The sequence below is a fragment of the Muscardinus avellanarius genome, assembly GCF_963383645.1.
Source record: "Muscardinus avellanarius genome assembly, chromosome: 6".
NCBI classification, from domain to species: domain Eukaryota; kingdom Metazoa; phylum Chordata; class Mammalia; order Rodentia; family Gliridae; genus Muscardinus; species Muscardinus avellanarius.
In genome coordinates this window covers 136,985,273-136,999,551 of record NC_137791.1, presented here as the reverse complement: position 1 = coordinate 136,999,551, position 14,279 = coordinate 136,985,273, and the positions used below count along the sequence as shown (strand labels likewise).

The window sequence follows — 14,279 nt, the reverse complement described above, 5'->3', positions numbered from 1 at the left end:
GGTTTGGGGAGCAGTGTCCACCACACGTGACCATCCATCCTTGGCAGAGCCACCACAGCATGGCTTGGAGCACTACCATGCTCAGCGCTGTGGCTGCGGTTTCCATGACAACCTTCCCTCCCACACCCCCTCCTGTCTCCTGTTCACTACTCACAGTTTGGGGTGCTTCTGCCTGGAGTGGTCAGAACAGAGAGGGGTGGGTGTGAGGTCCCCGTCACCCGAGTGTGGTAATCAGAGCAGAGTAAGGCCCGCCGGCTGTGTATCAAACACACGAACTTGTATTCATTCATCAAACGCGCCCTTTGCACCAGGGACCGCGTTAGCTCTTTAAGGGGCTGGTACAATTATTGTCCCATAAAATGTGTCCCCGACTTGCTGTGGCCACTGAGCTGGGTTGGAGGCGGGCAGCCCGACCCCAGGGGCCGCTTCTCTGACCTCTACCCCAGGCTGCCTGCCTCTGGTCCTCCCCGCTGTCTCTGTGGAGTGCAAATCAATTTGCCCGGCTACACAGATGCCCACCGCAGCTCAGAGTGGAGGCCTCTGGCTCAGCTTGGTGGACGCTTGGGCCAGTGGACACTTGGCCCTGGACACTGCAGGAAGTCCGCCAGCTTCGCAGCCCTTAGCTGCTAGGTGCCTGGAATCCCCGCCCCAGTAGAGGAAGTTAAAAGGGTCTTCTGGATCTTGTCAGATGTCCCCCAGGAACAAATCACTTGGCTACTGACCAGGAGTCCACAAAATCTGCCCGAATCACTCGCTGAAGAGAGACGGTGCTGGGAGGCGGCTGCAGGGCTGCAGCCAGGGCGTTCGCTCGGGCTACGCTGGGGAAGAGGAGGTGCAGCTCCTGGACCTCCGGGGCTCCTGCTGCTCCATCCACCCCTCCGTTCCCGCGCCTGGGGTCCTTGGGCCCAGCCTGTGCTGCCGTCCAGTGTCCTGAGCCCTCCCCAGGACCCCCGGATCTTGGAACTCAAGTTTGTCTTCCCTATTTTCTAGAGTGGCATACGAATCCAAACAGTGTGATAACTTAGGAAACCCAGAGTTCGACCAACGTTCTTGTGGGTGTTCATTTTTTATTCCTAAAAATGGCTCAGGTCTCTTCCAAGTGGCATGATTAAACCTGTGCAGAGCAGCGTTATGAGCCCGACCGCATGCCGGCCCTGTGGTCTTTGCAGCCCTCTTCCCTGGGCTTGCTGTTCAGGCACGATGCTGGGCCGGGTGTGCCCATGGCCCCGTCAGGGCAGAGCCCTTGTGTGATCACCCCACCCATGGGGACTCGGGGCTCCAGGAGGATGGCGACTTACCAGTGTCAGCCAGGAGTGGGTGGCTGGGACTTGCGCCCAGGACCGCCAGCCCCATTTCTACACTGGGCAGAGTAAAATTGGCCAAGCGGGGTCCCTGCTTCCCTGCTGGCTGAGCAGCCCTCTGTCACTGGAAGGGGGGTGGGCCTGGCTTGCTCATCACAGGACCCAGGGCCTGTTCTCTTTGCACCCCAACACAGCCACAGCCTCACACGTGCCCCACCCACTCACGGCATGCTCAGAAGGATTCACCTGCAGACACTCAGAGACATGCCGCGTGCACGCACACCATCAGATGCCCCCTAGACATGCCTAGACTCACATGGGCATGTGTCTGCACACACACACTGGTGCACATAGAAATAGGTGCAGGCAGGCACGCACACACAGACACGTTACAGTGGGCCTCTGCCTCTGTGGATTCAACCAAATTCAGATGCAAACTATTTGGAGATAAGTTGCATCCGTGCTGAACGTGAACGGGCTTTTCTTCATACCGGCGCTTCCTAGGCGGCACAGCGTAGGAGCCGTTCCCATAGCAGCCATGGCAGGGGTTACAGGAGAGCTGCAGGTGGCTGAGCACAGAACACGTGGAGACTGCCTGCAGGTACTCCGCCACTTCACAGCTGCGGCCTGCGCATCCTCAGGTTTTGGTACCCGTGGGGGTCCTGGAGCCAGCAGACCCCTGTGGATGCAGACAGAGGGCCCACTGCACTAACACACAGCCATGCACATCACACACGGACACCCTTGCACATGAAGATGCATGTATGCATACAGGAACACGCATGTGCACACAAGCCACATGTGTGCAGGCAGGACACGTGTGTGTACACACGGACATGTGTGCACTGACAGCCCCCCTCTGCTGCACGCTCACCCTGGGCACCCATGCAGGCGGTGCTGCTGCCCCCTGCTCCCCCCCCTCTCCCCGTGAGGGCTCCCACTCATCTCCAGTGAGTGGCGGTGAGTGAGGGTGGCTGCGGAGCCAGGGTGGCAGCGTACTGGGTGGAGGGGCCCTGAGCAGCTGGCTCAGAGCAGGGCCAAGGTCCGGAGGCCCCCAGGTGGCACAGCTGAGAGAGGGGTGCTGGGGAGGCCGCCGTGGCCCCAGAGCAGCTGTTGGCCACCGGGTAGAGAACCGCGGTCACCCTGGGGAAGGTTAGGAGAGGGTCAGGACTGAGTGGCCGGGTGTTGGAGGAGGGGAGCCTAAGGCCAGCTGTAGAGCCAGCTGTGCTGCGCCTCGCCCCTGGGATTAGAGGGCGCAGGGCAGTGTCCTAGCCAGGGCCTCAGGCAGCCACAGCTGGAGCTGAGCCGTGTGGGCCGGTCCAGCAGGCGAGAGCTCAGAGCAAGCAGGGGAGCGGGTGCTGGCGGGCGCAGGCGTCTTCAGTGCCGCACCTGTCACCTGCTGGGTTCCTTGCATCGTGGATGGGTTCAACAGAGGGGGCAGAGGGACCACTCAGTGCTGTCAGAGCACCTGCACCTGGACGCCCCATTCACCCCGTCTGAACACGTCTGCCTTTGGAAGGCAGGGCCGCCGCCCCTTCGTCTTGGTCCCTCAGCTCCCAGGCGGGCTGCACAAAGGCGGTGCTCATACATGCAGGAGTGAACCCCGCCATGAGTTTTTGGCATTCTCCCAGGGCCGCCACATAGGAGGGTCCTTCCAGCAGGCCAGCGTGGCCGTCCCTCCATCCCCCTCATTGGGCCTGACTCAGGGGCTGGGGCCACGTTCCCCAGGTCACCTGAAGTGCCACCCACCATGTTGCTGGGTCAGTGAGCAGGCCGCCAGGGGACATGTGTGTTCTGTTCTTTTCCTGCCAGGTTGTGGGGGCTGTGGCTCTGACATCAAGAATGGCCAGGCCCTGGTGGCTTTGGACAAGCACTGGCATTTGGGCTGTTTTAAGTGCAAGACCTGTGGGAAGCTCCTGAACGCGGAGTACATCAGCAAGTAGGTGGGCGGCCGGTGAGCCGCGGTGCCCTGTGGGCGGCGGGGCAGGGCGGTGGGGCTGCAGAGCGGCCCGGTGAGCCGCGGTTCCCTGTGGGGTGGCGGGGCAGCGGGGCGCCCTCTCCCTGGTGTTTCCAGTTCCTGTGCAGCTACTGTGGACCTGCTGCTGGGTACGGAGGCGGCCTGCACCTTCCCTCTCCAGGCCAGGCCTGGCTTCCCCAAGGGGCCCTCTGAGTCTCCGCCAATCACAAAGCCCTGACTGTGGGTGCCAGACGCAGCGACCTGGTGGTCAGGGCCAGGGCCCTGTGGCCTCACGCCCTGTGTTCTGCGGAGTAGGATCTTTGGGATACCCACAAGCTGGCACCGTGTTGCCCACATGCGAGGCCAAGCAGGGGGGCTGGGTAGGGGGCAGCGTGTGATTCCATCAGACTGCGGGGATCCTTCTGGGGGCTGTGGTCTTGAGGGGATGGAGGACAGCCCGTGGCCAGGAGCCAAGGTGTGTTTTAACCCTAGAGGACCAGGGCACGGAGGCAGGGGCCACACACAGCAGGGCCGAGCTCAGGGGAAGCTTGCAGTGTAGAGGCAGCTCCTGGGGTCAGGGCCTCTGCAGCTCTTGAGGTACCATCTTGCTCTCCAGGCTCCAAAGGGAGCAGAAGCCTCACAGCAAGTGATTGGGTGAAGAAACTGCTGCCATAAAACTGCATAGAATGACACACACGCACACACATGCACGCACGCACACACGTGCATGCACACCCACGCACACGTGTACACATGCATGCCAGGGCACACCCCCAGAATCCACACAGGACCACGGAGGAGCCTCACGCCAGGCTCGGCTGACCCTGACCCTAGTTCTGCAAGCCGTGGCCTACGGGGGCTGTGGAGGGCGCAGGCCCGTGTGTCGCTGCTCACCACGCCAGGTGAATACGGCGGCCTCAGGAAAGCCCCAGACCCAGGCGAGGCTGCCCAGGGCGGTGGACGGTCAGGAAGCCAGAGCCCTGGCCCCGATGCAGCCAGGCAGGCAGGGAGGAGCCCAACGGACACGGAGCGCCAGCACTGAGAACAGGCGCGGCACCCAGCCTCAGCCCCCACGCGTGCGCGCCCCCACGCCACACCCGGTCCTCAGCAGCCTCCAGAGCTTCCCCGGAACTGAGGGGGAAGGTGCCTCCATGTTACCGTAGTGACGCCGGCTTCCAGCTTCTCGGGTTAGCTGAGGGTGCGCCCATGTGGGGCGCTGCCTGGGACAGGGAGGGCTGCTGTGTGTGCCCTTCTCCCTCTCTGGGGTGGCTTCTCTAGAGCCACAGACGGGGCGGGTAGTCATGCCCTGCGCTCTAACTCTGTCGGGGGCCCTTCCCTCTGTGGGCACCCAGGACCTCACAGGAAGTCCAGAGCCCATGGAGGACCTGGTCCTGCCGGCGGAGGGCGCCCTCCCCAGCACACTCAGAGGTGTGCAAGCCCAGAGTTTGAAGTCACAGCAACTTCAGCCATGCTAGGGAGAGAGGGGATTGCATGGGAACGGCAGCTACCCTGCCTGCCCGGTCACCTCCACCCCCGGCTCCTGCTGGCCACGGTCTGCGGCTCAGGGGACAGCCCTGATTAGCAGTGACAGCGGCCTGGGTATCACCTGGCTGGGTACTGGCCGCACCTTCCACTGTTGGGTCCCACGGTTTACCGATGAGGAAGCAGGGGCTCGGAGAGGTCGGGTGTCTTGCGGGGGCCACACAGCTGGGGTGCGATATTGGAGTGCAGCCTGACTGCTTGTCTGTGTCCCACAACGCCTTCCCACGGTGGCCTCGTTGGTCTGTGTGTTCCTGAGTTCCCCTCACATCTGCCTCTCAGATATGGCTTTGTTCCTCCTGCTCAGCCTCTGCGGCTGGACCTGCAAGGCAGGTGGCCTGGCCTCTGTGTGCCTCAGTTTCCCCAGCTGTGAAAGAGGAGGGTCTCCCTGAAATTGCTTTGCAGGGCATCCGTAAGCGCTGATGTACGCCACCATCCAGGTGTCGCTGTGGGAGTGGAAGGAGGCGGGCACTCCCTCTAATGAGAGGCCCCTGGTCCTGAGGACCGGCTGCACGCGGGCCCCGCACTCAGCCATCCTGGGGGTGGCCCGGCCCAGCCTGACCTCCTGTGTCGTTGCAGGGACGGGCTGCCCTACTGCGAGGCCGACTACCACGCCAAGTTCGGCATCCGCTGTGACGGCTGCGAGAAGTACATCACCGGGCGCGTGCTGGAGGTAAGGGCCGCGGGACGGCTCCGAGTGCCGGGACACCTGCCCCCAGGCCGGTCCCGGGTTCGCGACTCCCTGTGTTGTTGCGAGAGCCGGCACCGTGAGCCTCCCCGCCCGCCTTCCACGCTCCCGGCCGCGCAGGGAAGGACTGGGCACTATCCCAGGCCAGCCTTTCCCTGGCCGGCTGTGGGAGATGGAACGTGGCCCAGAGGCAGGTGTGGTGACCACGGCCACACAGCCGGGCTGCATCCACAGTGCCTCAGTGGCCCCGCGTGCAGGCTGGGCAGCAGTTACAGGACCAGGAAGCTTCCCCACACACATGTAAATTCCACATGCAACTTATATGTAAATTATATCGCATGTACATTACACATGTAAATTACACGTGCACTAGATTACACGTGTAATTTCCCACTTGCCCGGCCGCTGCCCCACTCCGCAGCGCCCCCTGGATTTTTATGGGGCAGGTGGACAGAGCCCGCGGCTCCCAGTGGGCCGGGGGCCCTGAATCAGGCTCCTGGGAATGCGAAGGGCTGAGAAAGGCCGAGGGTTGTAGCGCCCTTGCTGGAGAGGCCCGGGGGCCCTGGGCTCTGCCAGGGAGAGAGAGCGACAGAGGACAGAGGGTGGGCGGGGTGCGGCTGCAGGGAGTGAGGGATCTGGGGTCCGGAGGGTGTTCGTGGATGTGGACACTGAGTGCCGAGCTGAGGATCTGGCGCTCACGCTTCGTACCGGGAGGGGAGAGGCTGGGTATGGAGGGCCAGGCTCGGCAGCACGTCCTCCAGCCCCTCAGCCCTCTGCCCCCGGGGCTGGCCGCACCCCACTGCCATGCCGCCCTCCCGGGGCCAGCCTCCCCGTCCCAGGAGGCCCAGGGGTGGACACCGCCCTGGTACCACGCAGGTCCCACTTGACGCAGGAAGGACTCTGGGTGGATTTAATGCTCCAGTCACTGATAGGGAAAGTTTGCTGAAGAACAGGCCCGCGCAAGACAGAAAACCTCACCGCGCGCGCAGGCAAAGGCAGCCTAGCGTTCTGGCTGGTCTCCTTCCGTTTTTTCTTTTCCTCCCGTGGCATCACAGTGGATATTGAACCATTTATATCATGACTCTTCTTTTATTCCAACTGGAATTTCAGTTTGGCGGGCTTTCGTGGCAGTATGGAGTTCTCATATGCATTTTCATTTTGGATTTTGAGGATTTTTAGCAGTTTTGTCGAGACGCAGTTCACCCGTTTAAAGTGCAGTGGCGATGAGTGTCCTCCAGGCACGTGCAGCCGCCGCCACGGTTAGGTTTGAACTTGTTCATCTTCTCAAGAAAGAGTCACTGGGCGTGATGGCGCACGCTTGTCACCCCAGCGTTTGGGAGGCTGAGGCAGGAGGATCACGGTTTGAGGCCAGCCTCAGCTACTTAGTGAGGCCCTTTGAAACTCAGTGAGACCCTGTTTCAAAATAAAGAATAAAAAATAGGGCTGGGGGTGTAGCTTGGAGGTAGAATGCCCCTGGGTCCCATCCCCAGTACTGCAAAAAAAAACAAAACAAAGCCCCTGCCCTTGACCATCACATCCTGGGCCTCCAGATCCCGGGGCAGCCACCAGCCCCCTCTCTGTCACTTGATTCCGTCCTCTGGACACTTACATGTGAGATCACACAGCACGTGGTCTTCTGTGCCTGGCTTCCTGTAGCACAGCGTTGGAGACTCATTCCTGCCTGTTTTTAACACTGCGCCATGCTCCGTCGCATCACACGGCCTCATCATAATGTACGAGACTGGTCGTTGGTTGTTGGGCAAAGTGGGTGGCGCTTGTCAGTTTTTCAAACCACGCATCCCGCTGCCATGAACATAAACATCGACTTTCTTTGGCAATGTGTGTTTATATTCCTGATTTTCCTTTGGGTGAATTTACAGAAATAGGGAAGCTGGGTCAATACTGTGAACATCTTTGTAGTTCTTGGCAGCTGTGATGCTTGTGCTCCAGGAAGGCTCTCCTCGCCCATACGACAGAACCTTCCCCGAACCTTGGCCCGTTTGGCAGAAGCATGCCGTCTCGCCTCAGCTGCCGCTCTCCCGTCCCCGGGAGCCCGAGCCTGTCTCTGCCACGTTAGCTGCGTGCAGTTCTTGTATTTCAGTTCCTTCAGAGCGTTGCCGGCTCGTATTTTGGGGTGTCCGTGTTGCTTTGGGTGAGTGGATTGCATTGTAAGATGGGATGTTTTCATCAGCCCCACATCCTGTGTTTTTCTGAGTGGTGATTCTGTCTAATTCGCGCCTGCTGCCTCTGGGTATTGATGCCCTGCCGGCATTCCCGCACACAAAGGCTTCCTCCTGGTGCCTTTTAGTATTAAAAAGTAGACATTATCTATGTTGGTGCTGGGGATTGCAGCCAGAGGCATTCTTTCTCTGCCTCAGCCCTTTCTAATTTTTAAAAAATTTTTGAAACAGCATCTCACGAAGTTGCTAAGGGTCTGGCTAGGTTGCTGAGGCTAGCCTCAAACCCAAGATCCGCCTTTCTCAGCCTCCTAAGTACTAAGATTATAGCCATGCACCATTGTGCCTAGCCCCCAGTGGCTTTTAAACCACTCAAGTCTCTCCCATTAAAAAAAAAAAAAAAAAAAAAAAAAAAGAGCATTCATCATGCCCAGGAAACCAGACACCTTCGGCAGGCCGTAACTGACCACTCTGTTCCCTTCACAGGGCGGGGCTCCACGAGGCTGCCTTTCCCCCTGTCTGAGCAGCGGTAGCCCACCCGGCTGCCTTGCTCATGTGCTCCGGATGGTCCCTCTGACCTGTGTCCCCCGGCTGGCTACTGAAGCTAGGGACACAGAAGCCGGGCCACTGTGAGCAGGAGGTGGAGCTGGGGTTGAGCCGCTGGGTCTCCCAGTGGCAGACAGGGATTTGCATTTGGACTTAATTCTGAACCCCCCTCTGACACCTCACAGCTTACCATGGTGGGTGTGCACTTTTGTCCCTGAGGTGTGTGCGCCGACCACCTTCCTGGCTTGGGTGTGCAGACCCCACCCAGCCCTGCCTGCCCCGCCCCACCAGCCCTGGCCCAAAGCCTGTGTTTTTAACACCCTGTACCTGCCCCCAGCTGCAGACAGGGAGTCAATGGACAGGTCTGCCAGGCGCCCCTGGTCCGTGCCACCCCAGTACTAGCTGGCGGGAAGAGCCTTGGCACCGGCAGTCCATGGCCCCTGGATGGACCTCGGGGTCAGGGGTCTCCCAGGGCTGCAGTGGACGCGTTCCTGATGTGGGATCCTGTGAGCAGACCCCCAGTGTGCTCTGTTCTCTGGAGGGGATGGTCCTGGTTGCCAGGAGCTACCCGGGCGTGTGCCCCTGGTCTCCGGTGGAGGATAAAGGGCCTCCCGGGGAAGATCCATGCCTTTGTTTTGCCTCTGCTGAGCGGGTGTGCTGCGTGGCGTGGCTGAGTCGCAGGCTCTGAGCAGCCTCCACTGCGGAGCTGCGGAACGAGGCGGGAGCCGAGGGCAGACGGGCGGAGACGAGCAGGCTCTGCAGAAGGGAGCTGCCACCCAGTGGCACGGCCTGACGCTCGCTCTGCCGGTGTGTGGCACCCAGCCGGGGCGGTGGGCTTGTGGGGAGCAGCAGGGGAAAGTGGCAGATCTGAGAAAAAGGGAAAGAGTTGGGAGCCAGCCGAGGGGTGCGGAGGTTTCTTCACAGGCCCCTGGGCCAGGGTTCAGACACTGGAGGAGCCTGGCACTGGCGATCCGACTGGGCCGTGCAGGTAGGAAGCCTGGTGGGCACCTCAGGGGCCGAGGGGGCAGCTGGGTGCTCATGGGGACAGGCTCGTCGGCATGAAGCCCGGAGGCACTGGCCACCCTCTCTTTGGCCCTCAGACGCTTGCCAGCGCCTGGATGTCCTTTCTGGGGAGCCTGGGCGGGCGCGCATCCCGGGATCTCCACGGGCAGCAGAGCCCCTGTCTGCGCTGTGCCTGTGTGTGGCGGGCACGGTGCCACCTTCAGCACGGAGCGCCAGCAGCGGCCGCTGTGGAAGGCGCACCTGGTGGTGATAGGGTTTCTCCCCTTCCCTCTGCCTCCAGTTGTGTCTCAAGGAGGCTGCTCCACGCTGGGCCTGGGGTCCTGGGAGGAGCTGGCACCCTGCCCTCTCCCCGTGGGCTGAGATGGACATCAGGAGTGTGGGTGGGGCTGGGCAGGGCGGGGTGGCCAGGCAGCTCTGGGGCCTGGCAAGGCTGCTTCGGTGCTGGCTTAGGGGGATGGAGAGGCCCCTACCGAGAGCTGCCCTTCAGTGCTGGGCTCACAGGGCAGTCTTGGGAGTCCCTCAGCTGGAATGGGGTAGGGGAGAGGTGTTGAATGGGAGGAGTCATGGCTGTGCTGTCAGCCCGGCCCTGGGCAGGGGGTCGTCCTTCCATCCTCAGGGCATCCTGCGGATGGGTGGGGTTTTCCACGCATCCTGCTAACCCTGGAAGTGTCACTCTCTGGACCCCACTTGCCGTTGCAGCGTGGGCACCTACGGCTGTCTCCATGGTAACCAAAGCCCAGCATCCCTCTGGGACCACTCGCTAATTCCCTCCTCACGGCTTTCCTTCCTCCCTTCTCCCTTCCTTCTTTCATTCCTCCCCTGTTCATCGTACAAACCTTGCTGGGCCCTCTGTGTACGCCACCCTGGACTTGGGGCTGGGTTCACGGGAAGGGAAGGTGCCAGGTGGCCTCGAGGATGGGTGGTCTCATGGGGAGAGGGCCTCCCGGGCTCAACTGGCCTCCAGGCGGCCCCTAAGCATCCCTCAGGTCCCCAACCTCTCCTGCGGCTCCGGCTGCTGCTCTTGGCCTCTGTCTGTTCTTGGGCACTCTTTTTGTCGTGGGCACAGAACAAGCCATGTGTTTTCAAACAGGCGACTTCCTGAGGGCAGAAGTGAATTCAGCATCTCTGCCCCCTCTTTAAGACAAATGTGTTTGTGTGAACAGCATACTCGGAAGGAAGACTTGTTCACCATCCGTGCACCATGCAGTCGTCCATGGCGCTACCTTAGCATTTAGAAGTGGCCTTCAAAATGTTGCAAAAATGGACACTCGTACAAGGTACACGCAGACACATGGATAGACACACAATACATATAGTCATGTACCACACATGCCTACCCAGACGTACTGACATGTACATATACATAGACATGCATAGTTCACAGAGACACACACAGATGCTCATGGAAAAAGACACACAGACACATACAACACACATAGATACACATGGAAAAAGACACACAGACACATACAATATACATAGACACATAGGCAGACATACATAGACATACAAGGAAAAAGACACATACAATATACATAGACATGCAGATACCTGCACAGACACATACAACATGCATAGACACACACAGACACACACATAGATGACCAGACACACGGGGCCAGCCACAGACACACGCACAGGCGCACACGTGCACAGCTGCCTCTGCCGTGTCCTCGGCCCGCTCCTCCCCGTGATCAGAGCAGGGCCCTGGCTTTCCTTCTGTGCAGTCTCTGGGCCGCCTGTCCCCTGCCCAGGGGTCTCAGCGCTCCTGGCAGTCTCGGTGGCAGGCCCGCTGAGCCCGATACGCGAGCCTGGGTAATCAGCTGTTGCCAAGCCTGGGGTAGCGCCCTTTACTCTTGGGCACTGCGTGTGATGACAGGTGCCCCGTGTCCCCACCGAGAGGGCCTTCAGGGAGCACTTCCCGGGGCTGGGTCCGGGGGTCAGTGCAGTGGGCAGTGCCGGCCGCCTGGAGCCTGCACCCCAGGTGGAGGAAGGTGGCGGGGAGGGCGGGAGGGGTCAGTCCTCCAGGTCCTCAGATGAGGGGGGCCACCTGGGGCAGCACCGCAGGGGAAGATGGTGAGGGTGAAGGGGGCCCTGGGGAGGGGCTTCAGCCATGACAGGGAGCTGGGATCTCAGGGCGGAGAGCTTTCTGGTGGCTGGGCCACTCCGGGGCTAGATTCTCTCCTCTATAAGTTTCACTTTCTCTGTGTTATCATGGTGATAAGCTCTTGAAGACCTGTAATAAGTTTTGAAAATTCAAAATGGAATCAGACACTTTTTTTGTAGTTCTGGGGATAGAACCCAAGAGCATTCTACCTCCAAGCTATGCTCCCAGCACTATTTTTTTCTATTTTTTATTTTGCAATAGGGTCTCACTGAGTTGCAAAGGGTCTCACTAAGTTGCTAAGGCTGTCTGAGAACCCCAATCAGCCTCCCAAATGCTGGAATTACAAATATGTACCACCACGCCTGGCAGGAATTGGACACTTTGAACCCGGCCACTGAATGTACAGTCACAGCTCCCAGAATTGCCACCCTGACTCTGGGCAGGGGGCCTCTGGGTGCACCCCATGTCCCTGTGGGCCGCACCTCATTTCTACAGACCGTCACCCGTGTCTCTGTAGCCTATCACCCTGTTCCTGCAGGCTGAGCTTCTCCTGCAGGTACGATGCTCCCCATCCCTGTAGGCCACACCCCCACCCCTAGAGGATATACCCCTGTCCCTCAAGCCGTGCCCTCTACCCTGCTGGCTGCACCCCTACCCTGTAGGCTATAATATCCTGCCCCTGAGTTTGCACGCCCTGTCCCTGTGGGCTGCACCGCTGTCCCTGTAGGGTAGAGGCCCGTGCCCAGTCTTGGGGTCCGTGTCCCCGGCTGTGAGATAGAGAAGACCTCTACCCTGCTGCCTCCACCCCCTATCCTGTAAGGTGTACTCCCTTGTCCCTGTGGGCTGCACCCCAGTCCCTGGAGGCTATACCCCCTGTCCCCGCAGGCTATGTCTGCACCCCAGCCAGCCTTGCTCTGTCTTATTAAAGATAACACTACCCGTCAAGGGCACAGGTATTTCTAAAAGTATGAATCTCAGAGGCATTCCATATGCTGAGCTGTTGAGCCCCACCCAGGCTCGGGCTGGCCGTCCGCCTGTGGGGAGCTGATGGCCCTCGCCGAAGCCCCCCTGCCCCGCCGTGGAGAGGGAGGGAGAGGCGCACACAGGGCTCACTGTGAGGTGACCGCAGGCCACCGGGCAGTGTGGGGCAGCAAGGACTGCCTTAGACCTCACAGCCCTGCGCTGGCCTCCCTCCTGTTCCCAGCCAGGTGTGGGTGGGGCAGGGTGACGCTGGCCCCTCCAGTGCCTTCCAGCTGAAGGCCTGGGAGTCAGGGCACCTGGAACCCCAGCCTGAGAATGGTCCTCTCCACCCACGGCCAGGGACACAAACCCCAAGACTGGACACAGGCCCGAGCCACGTGTCCAGGGAGTGAGTGTCCCTAGCTGGAGTCTGTCACCCCGGCCAGAGTGGCGACCCTGGAATGGGCCCAGGGCGCTGGAGTGCCTCTCCCCTATGGACTCCACGGTGCCCCCTCGACTTGGGAACACGGCCCTCTACCCTGTGTTCTGCTGCAGATGGAGTGTTCCACAACATGGCTTCATATTGGCTCGGTAGGCCCCGCCCCATGAGGCCGAGTGGGCAGGTCAGTGGGAAGGCGGCCAAAAGTGAGCGTGGCTCTTGCCAGGTGGCACCTGCACCCCAGGCTAGTTCCGTGGCCCCGCCGACAGTGGGCGCTCTGTGGTGGGCACTTCTGCCCCCGTCCCCGTCTCAGGGTGGAGGAGGACTGTCCACAGAACAGCTGGCCCTGATGTCTGGTCTTGGAGGAAACAGGCTGTGATCCAGGCCAGGAGTTTGTTTACCTGCCTGAAATCTGAGCTCACACCTCGGCCTTGCGGGGTGGGGCTCCACGGAGCCAATTTGAAGGATTGCGGAGGAAAAGGGGCCGTGTTCCCAGGCTGTAGGGGACATCGGGGAGCTCTGGAATCCACGTATGGAGGAGAGGGGCCTCCACTGTGAGGCCTTGGGGAGGTCCCTTGGCCTCCCTGGGCCTTGAGCTCCTCATCTGGGGAATGGGGATGGAGACGGCCCCCCGTGGAGCCGAGCTGACACCCACAGCATCCTTGTGACACGGGGGGGGGGGTGCGGCGGCCACCTGCCGCAAGGAACTCACCACTTAGGGGCCCACCACTGTTTTGAAAAATTGAGGTGAAACTCACAGAATCTGCAATTAGCCACTTAAGACGCACAGTTAATGGCGTGGGGTGAGTTCCCCTGGTGGTCACCGGGGCGGCCGCTCCCTCCGGCTCAGAGGAAACCCCACGCCCACCAGGCAGTCGCTCCTGCCCCTTCTCCCAGCCCCAAACCGCTGCCTCGGTCTCTGTGTAACCTTCTCTGGGCATTTCCTACGAAAGGAGTTATGTGTGTGACCTTTTGAGACTGGCTTCTTAACGTGTTCTCGAGGCTCGTCCACACCATGGCACCTGCAGGGCCTCCTTGCTCTCTGTGGCCGCAGGATGGAATGTGCTGCGGCATGCCTTGCTTTCTTTTCTTTTTTCTTTTTTTGCGGTACTGGGGATGGAATCCAGGGGCATTCTACCTCCGAGCTACACCCCCAGCCCTATTTTTTAATTTTTAATTTGAAGAAGGTCTCGCTGAGTTGCAAAGGGCCTCACTAAGTAGCTGAGGCTGGCCGCGAACCGCGGTCCTCCTGTCCCAGCCTCCCGGATGCTGCGATGACGAGTGCGCCTCGGCTTCTTGGTCCATGATGGGCACGTGGGTTGCTCCATTTCTTAGCTCTCATGTCTCACTGCCGCACGCAGACTCCTGTGACAGCTTGGTGGGGACCTGGGTCTTCATTTCTGTTCTGGACACGCCGTGAGGACCTGCTGTGTAGACGGCAGGGCTTCTTGACCCTGAAGAATGTGCTTCCTTCCCCATGTGGCTGTCACAAAGCTCCTGCCACCAGAGGTCACGGGGGGCACCTGGATGGGTGGGGCCCAG

The 14,279-nt window shown here is 60.5% G+C and overlaps 1 protein-coding gene across 1 annotated transcript in view; it reads left to right on the top strand.

Annotated features, from left to right (window-relative positions):
• Nucleotides 1-14,279, top strand: part of ABLIM2 (actin binding LIM protein family member 2) — a gene marked incomplete at both ends in the record, with an annotated part of 96,784 nt that overhangs the window by 18,663 nt on the left and 63,842 nt on the right. Inside the window, 2 exons of the mRNA XM_080697287.1 lie at nt 3,114-3,240; nt 5,377-5,470. Coding sequence (XP_080553413.1) covers nt 3,114-3,240; nt 5,377-5,470 — 221 coding nt within the window. The remainder of the gene's footprint in view (nt 1-3,113; nt 3,241-5,376; nt 5,471-14,279) is intronic.